The 7679-nt window shown below is 47.2% G+C and overlaps 1 protein-coding gene across 6 annotated transcripts; it reads left to right on the top strand.

Moving 5' to 3' along the window:
* Positions 1–212: 212 nt before the first annotated feature.
* ZBTB18 (zinc finger and BTB domain containing 18) lies at positions 213–7325 on the top strand. 6 transcript variants are annotated; one of them, XM_075412634.1, is made up of 3 exons: positions 213–330; positions 1437–1520; positions 3620–7325. In XM_075412634.1, the coding sequence occupies exons 2-3, from the start codon at positions 1508–1510 to the stop codon at positions 5200–5202; spliced, it is 1596 nt and encodes a 531-aa protein (XP_075268749.1). In that variant the 5' UTR covers positions 213–330; positions 1437–1507; the 3' UTR covers positions 5203–7325. The 6 variants fall into 6 exon arrangements, with proteins under 6 accessions (XP_075268749.1, XP_075268750.1, XP_075268754.1 ...); XM_075412639.1 differs by lacking the exon at positions 213–330 and having other exon boundaries at positions 1112–1520; positions 3620–4307; positions 4420–4533; XM_075412635.1 differs by lacking the exon at positions 1437–1520.
* The last annotated feature ends 354 nt before the right edge of the window (positions 7326–7679 follow it).

The following is a 7679-nucleotide window of genomic DNA, read 5'->3' on the forward strand; positions in this document are numbered from 1 at the left end:
CGCCGCCGCCGCCGTGCGTGCGCCCGTGCTGCGTGCGCCCCGCGCCCCCGCGCCCCCGCCCCCCGGCCCCCGCCCCGCCCCCGCGCCCGGCCGCGGGCTCCGCGCCGTCTCCGGCCGTCGGTGCCATGGGGAGCGGCTGAGCGCGGGGCCCGCTGCGCTCCGCCGGCTGCCCCGCTCGCTCCGCAGCTGCCGGCAGGGGGGAGGCCGGGGGGGGGGCGGCGGCCAGCGGGCGGGCGGGGGGCGAGGCGCGATCCCGGAGCGGCAAGTGAGCGAAGAGGAGCCGGCGGGCGGCGGCGGCGGGAGCGCGGGGACTTCGGGCCGCCGCGGAGTGTGAGTCCCGCCGCCTCCATCCCCACACACACCCGCCGGGCCGGGGCCGGGGCCGGGGCCGGGGCCGGGGCCGGGGCCGGGCGGGGGCAGCGCTCCCCGGGCGGCGGGACCGGCCGCCCCGGCGCCTCTCCCGGTTACTTTTCTTTTGTTGCCGCCGCCGTGACCCCGGGGGCGGCTTTTCCTGCGCGCCGGGCAGCTGCTTCCTCCCCCGCGGGGATCAGCCCCGGCCCCGGCGGGAGCAGGCCCCCGCGCCGCGGGGAGCGCCCGGCCCCGGCCCGGGGTGCCGGGGGGGGGGGGGGGGGGGGGCGAACCAGCCCCGGTGAGAAGTTGCCGCCGCCCGGCGGGGATGGGGGGGGGGCCGGGCCCGCCGGGAACTTGCCGCGCGCCCCCCCCTCACGGCTCTGCGGGCGGGGGGGGGGCGGCGAGCCGGGGTCCCGGTGCCGCTGCGGCCCGGTCCCCCCGGAGCGGGGTGGGGGGAGATCGGCGGGCGATGGGCAGGGCCGGGCCGTCGGCGTCGCGGCCCGGGCGGGTAAGGAGCCGGAGCCGTCCGAGCGGCGTCAGCGGGAAGGGCGGAGCGGGGCGAGGAGGTGCGGGTCGGTCCTTCCCCTCGCCGAGCCCCCGGGCTCGGTGACACCGGGCTGGCGTGGGCTCGCCGGGTCTCCGGGCGGCTGGGGCGAGCTGTCAGCGCGGAGAGCCGGCCCGAGGCGGGCGCGCTGCCGTGCTGCGGGCGCAGCGCAGCCCCATATGTTTAGGATTTTCGTTGCTTTTTTTTCTCTCTTTTTTTTTTTTTTCTCCTCTCCCCGTTAGAAAGTTTGAAAAAAAAAAAAGAGACTTTGAAGTATTTTGTTTATACTAACAGAAGAGAAAAGTTCTCCTAAGAAAAAGCTGGTGGCAGGAGTGTAGAGGAGTAGCATATGGCATTAAAAGGAGCACAGCTGGAGGTAGCATTTCCATCTGAACATGATGTCAGAGCAGCTGACAGCCTGCCATCCCTCAGCCTTTTATTCTAACACACAGACAGGGAGTTAGTGTGTGCGGATCTGTGTGTGGAGAAGGTATCTCATTCCTCTCTAACATCATCTCCACTTTGCATCTGTCTCTCCTAGTCTGCTTTTTTTCCACCGATCTAACAGACCTGGAGCCAGCAAGACTCAGAGGAAAGGACTTAATCAGGTTTATGTGTACTAAAGGTAGGAGTAGCAATAGATTAGATACAGCGTATTTCTGTTTTGGTGTGTTGTTTATTGGATTTCAGAAAAAAAAATCACATTACTTTTCTAACCAAGTTTAGAGGTAAAGTGTGAAATTGAGTATTAAACAGACGAGTGGACTTAGTCAAAAGGCTGGGGCTGCAGTTGGAGAGTATCAGTTCTTGGGCACGTTGCTAGCCCAAACTTTAATGCATATTGTGAGAATGTCTTGGTTTGGAAGAAGGAGAGAGCAAGTTCATTCTTCATTTCTGAGACCAAAACTGCGATGGATTTCGTGGCGAGCCTAAAGAGAGTTCTGCTTTGTGTTCTTGTATGGCATCTTTTAAATGACTTTACGGGGGTTTTAGTGAAATATACAGAAGTGTGCCTTTTTTTTTTTTAAAAAAAAAAAAAAAGGACGGTTTTGGCTAAAATGTGTCTGTGGGGAAGTCTTTCATTAAACTTCACGGTTAAATATCCAGCAGCTCAGAACCGTGGTAGCATACAGCTGTAGTGCTTCTCAAAGACAGAAATCAGTTATGTGTTTAAAAACTTTTGTACCCCGGGGAATGGCTTGACTGGTTTCCTCTTTTCTTCCTCGCGTGTAGCATTTGAGGTCTTTTATTTCAGCATAACAATAATTATTTGAAGGAGTTTTTGTATTTGCGACTAATTTAGAACTTGTAGATTTGAGCTGCCTGAATTGGCCAGACAGCTGTAATCGCACTCCTCTATTCTTAATCTCTTTATCTGGGCAGCAGCTGCCATATGGCCACAGTCAGCTGGATCAGATGTTTATAAGCTTCCTTCTTCGTCCCTCTCTGTCCTTTCAGCCTCCTAATTTGATCACAGCTACCTTGTGAGCTGCCCTCCAATCTTTATTTTTAGCCCTCTTAAGGATTAGGATTGATGTTGGCTGTGGGGCACTTAAAGTGATTGTATTGTAAATCTTCGTGCTTTGCTCTAGCGATGGTATTTTACGGAATATAGCAGGGGTTGCGTTGTAAGTTTTGGTGCGTCTTGGTTTGCGAGGGATGAGGATTTTTCAGTAATATCTGCCAGCCTAGAGAGCCACGATCTGCTTAGGTGGTTAGGGAGAAGATTGCTATCAATCACAGAAGAATAGATTAAGACGGGTTTTTAAGAGATTTTACTTTCTATTTGAGTTTTGACTTCTCTGCTTCTTTGAAGTTTATATTTTCTTTATCATCAAGGAAGGTGAATAGAAAAATGCTTGGGTAAGAGCAGCACTCGGGATACTGATTTTAAATGTGCACACATGCACACGCGCTCACGTTGAATGACTTTTTTTTTTTAAGTTTGGTACCGCAGACTCTGGCTGGTGTGGGAGGGGAGGGAAATTTCTGTCCTTCTGCACAGGGGAAGCGGTGCTCGTTGGCGTTTTGGTCGTTAATTTTCTTTTGTAAATTCTGCATGTTGGCAAGAAATGTTCATGTTCTATTGTGCAGTGTGGAGAAGGTTTAAAACCTGAAACTGCTTACTACAAGAAGAAAACCACGCAAACTAAATTTCTAAAAACCTTGGTTTTGCTGTCAGTATAAATTGACACCTATAAATAATTTTTATACTTCATGAATGTTAGACCTTCAGATTTGGGCGTATATTAGCATTTCTTCATGCGTGAACCTCTCCTCTTACTACAGTTTGACTTGAAAAAGAAGGTTGATGATCTGATTTTTTTTTTTCCTTGCTCCTCTGTGATCTCTCAAACTTAGTGTTAAAAAAATTTTTTTTTTTTGGGTCTGCCCTCCTAGGGATGCAATCTGGACGAAGTTCCCTGAAAAAAAAAAGAACTGTTGAACAGATTTTATGAACAGCAGTGATACTTTAAAAAAAATTACAGATGTACCTATGCGCTTATCAGAACGGCTTATTTACCGCTGAAAGGAGATCGTAACTTGGAGGGGTTGATGGGGAAAAGAGTTGCCGTCGTACACGCGTGTTAAATAACCTGTGCATGGTGTCAGCACCGGCATTCTGGCGATATAAATACGAGGTTTATAGAGTGGAATAACTTGGATTCGTAAATTCTGTGATTCTGACCTACATTTAATTTTTAAAAATCTCGTTGCTTATAGGTTATGAAGACAGTATGGAGTTTCCTGACCACAGTAGACACTTGCTACAGTGTCTGAGTGAGCAGAGACATCAGGGTTTTCTTTGTGATTGCACTGTTCTGGTAGGAGATGCCCAGTTCCGAGCGCACAGAGCTGTACTGGCTTCATGCAGCATGTATTTCCACCTCTTTTACAAGGACCAGCTGGACAAAAGGGACATTGTTCATCTGAACAGCGACATTGTTACAGCCCCAGCTTTCGCTCTCCTGCTTGAATTCATGTACGAAGGAAAGCTCCAGTTCAAAGACTTGCCCATTGAAGACGTGCTAGCAGCTGCCAGTTATCTCCACATGTACGACATTGTCAAAGTCTGCAAAAAGAAGCTGAAAGAGAAAGCAACCACGGAGGCAGACAGCACAAAAAAGGAGGAAGACGCCTCAAGTTGTTCAGACAAAGTGGAGAGCCTCTCCGACGGCAGCAGCCACATGCCAGGAGACTTGCCCAGCGATGAAGACGACGGAGAAGATGAAAAATTGAACATCCTGCCGAGCAAAAGGGACTTGGCGGCCGAGCCTGGGAACATGTGGATGAGATTGCCCTCAGACTCAGCAGGCATTCCCCAGACTGGCGGAGAGGCAGAGACACACGCGGCAGCAGCTGGAAAAACAGTAGCCAGCCCCTGCAGCTCAACAGAGTCTTTGTCCCAGAGGTCTGTCACCTCCGTGAGGGATTCAGCAGATGTTGACTGCGTGCTGGACCTGTCTGTCAAGTCCAGCCTGTCAGGAGTTGAAAATTTGAACAGTTCTTATTTCTCTTCGCAGGACATGCTTAGAAGCAGCCTGGTTCAGGTGAAGGTGGAGAAAGAGGCTTCCTGTGATGAGAGTGATGTTGGCACTAATGACTATGATATGGAACATAGCACTGTGAAAGAAAGTGTGAGCACTAATAACAGGGTACAGTACGAGCCGGCCCACCTGGCTCCGATGAGGGAAGATTCGGTCTTGAGGGAGCTAGATAGAGAGGACAAGGCAAGCGATGATGAAATGATAACTCCAGAGAACGAGCGAGTCCAGGTGGAAGGAAACATGGACAGCAGCTTGCTCCCTTACGTGTCAAACATACTGAGCCCCGCTGGGCAAATTTTCATGTGTCCTCTCTGCAACAAGGTCTTTCCTAGCCCCCACATCCTGCAGATCCATTTAAGCACGCACTTTCGAGAGCAGGACGGGATCCGCAGCAAGCCTGCTACCGATGTCAATGTCCCGACCTGCTCGTTGTGTGGTAAGACTTTTTCTTGCATGTACACCTTGAAACGTCATGAGAGGACTCATTCAGGTGAAAAGCCCTACACTTGCACCCAGTGTGGGAAGAGCTTCCAGTACTCCCACAACCTGAGCCGCCACGCGGTGGTTCACACGCGGGAGAAGCCTCACGCTTGTAAGTGGTGTGAGCGCAGGTTCACGCAGTCCGGAGACCTTTACAGACACATTCGGAAGTTTCACTGTGAGTTGGTGAACTCATTGTCTGTCAAAAGCGAAGCACTGAGCTTACCTACTGTCAGAGACTGGACCTTAGAAGATAGCTCACAAGAACTTTGGAAATAAAATTTTTATATATATAAATAATATATATATAAATCTATATAGTTGTGGTACAGTCTAAAAGCAATCTTGTTTCCTTGAACTGAAAGTTTGGCTATTAGCTTGTTTTTTGCACTTTAAGGCAGCATGAGTATTTCACTAATTTAGCACTCCGATAAAAATGAACTGTAGAGGTAATCCGACAAATTAAATTACGGAGCGTATTTCCCCCCCCCCTTTTTCGGAACAGAAGCCGGCGGATACTTTACTTCTAAGGAATCTCCAATTCAAAAACTTTGGACGCGGCTTTATTCTCCCCAAAACACTGCGTTCTTTTAAGCTCTCAATCTTTCTCCTCTTAAAATCTGAATGTAGAAATCTTTACCCAATTTTGTCAGTTCCTTTACATTTCTATAATTGCATGAGTCCTTTCTAGCTGTTGGAAACCTGAATGCTTTTAGACCCAAATGGAAAATTTCTGAAATGCTGGATTATCTATTTTTAAACAAGCGGTTGACTTAAAACTTATTATGGCAACTTCTGGATTTCTGACAGTTCCCACTGGAGAAAAAAGAAACAAACAAACAAAAAACACAACACAAAAACATGAAACAAAAACCCTGAGAATACACTGGGATCACTGGGACTCTGTCTTACGTGAAGGTTTGCTTGGGATGAAAAAGGATATTGCAGCTTCAGCAGTGATGAACTGTGTGTTTAAAAAATGTGAATTACTGTTATTGTATACTGTAATTGATTACATGGGCCGGGGGGAGGTATCAAAGAACTTGGCAGGTTGTGTTGATGCTCTTAGTTGAGTCTTGAAAAGTAAATATTAACGCTACAGAAATGCATGAGTTTCAGTATATTTTTGTCTTTGTTTGCATTGTATAACTTTAACGAGTGAGTTGAAAATTATTTAATTTCCTTAGGAAAAAAAAACCCAACACCGTTGAAAATGCCGGTGTTACGAAGAAGAGAAATGCACTGTTTTTATTTTATCTAATTTAAATTTACTTTCCCACTGTCTTTAAGTTGAGAAGAACTTAAGCTACGAGTCGCCGATTTAGCTATGTTAACGAGGAAAAAAAAACAAAAAAAAAAGAAAAAAAACAAAAAAAAAGAAATGTTTACAACCAGGCTTCGAGATTTGCATGTGTGGTGTGCGTTGCCTCACCCCGGCCCCTGCCGATGGCACGGACCCAGCGCCAGCCGAGGGGCGACTGTTCCCCAAGGAGCGTCGGTGGGATTCCTGCTGCACCGCTCCACCACAATAGCTCCTTCTTCCCCCCCCCCATGGTGAAAAGAGGCTGTGGACTGAAAAAAAAAAGGAGAAGGAAAAAAAAAAAGGAAAATATAAAACAACCCCGCCACAAAAACCCCGCTGGCTGAAAGGCCTGGGCAGGCGTGAGTGGCAGGGGGCCGGGGAGGGCAGGGGAGGCCGGTGGGTATCCAAGCAGCAGAGACTGCAGCCTGACGTGTGGTTTTCATGGCCAACACGCGGGTCAAAAGCATTTTGCACAGTGTTTGTTTTCCTGTCTTGCACTTACAAATAAGGTCTATGGGAGTAGCATGGAAAACGTTTGCTGTTTTTTCCTTTTTTTTTTTTCCCCTTTTTTTTTTTTCTCTCTGCTTTTGTTTAAAATTTGATCGCCTTAACTACTGTAAACATAGCCTATTTTTGTGCTTAAGATACTGAATGGAAAACTCCATTGTGTATTGCTGGACTGTTTTGGAAATATTTGGTCAAATGTGTGTTAATTTGGCTGTAATGGCATTTAAAACAAAAAAAAAAAAGCTGTGAAAATGGCCTTGGAGCGTTATCTTTAGTTACTTGAATAGTTTCTAGGTTTTAAAACTACATTCTTTTCTTGAGTTAGAGAAGACAATCAGTGTCTGAGGAAAATGGACTTTCTCTTGGATTTTTTTGTGGTCCTCGTGAGTGATTGCTTTTTTCCTTTCCTTAGTTTCACATTCTTCTTTTGTTCTAAAACTTAGACTGACATCTAGCTTTGACAATCATAGTATGTTTTATTTTCCTGAGGGGGGAATAACTTATAATGCTGTTTAGTTTTGTACTATTGGTGTGTTGGTGAATTTTTAAACTGTGTGCTAACTGCAATAAATTATATGAACTGAGAAATCAATTCCCTTGTCTTTTTTCCCTCTTTTAAATTATAGTTACGGAGTATTTTTTATAATGTGTAACTTTATTACTTTTGTACAGACTTCTATTGCTAACTGTGTATGGAATATGTTTTCAGTATGCTTTTGAGCACTTTGTTGCTAACGTACATATTTACATCTCACTTAACATTTAAAAAAAATTAAATGCTTGTGTTTTGAAAGCATTTCTCTGTGTGTAGCTCTCGATCATTCTGTAGAGGGATTTTTTATTATTATTTTTTTTTTCTTCTCCAAAGACTTTTGCAGAAGCAATCTATTAAATTCCAGAAATTTTGCTACCATGCAAATATCTATGCAGACACACAGTTCCTGTT

This window comes from Opisthocomus hoazin, chromosome 2 (assembly GCF_030867145.1).
Source record: "Opisthocomus hoazin isolate bOpiHoa1 chromosome 2, bOpiHoa1.hap1, whole genome shotgun sequence".
Taxonomy (NCBI): Eukaryota; Metazoa; Chordata; class Aves; order Opisthocomiformes; family Opisthocomidae; genus Opisthocomus; species Opisthocomus hoazin.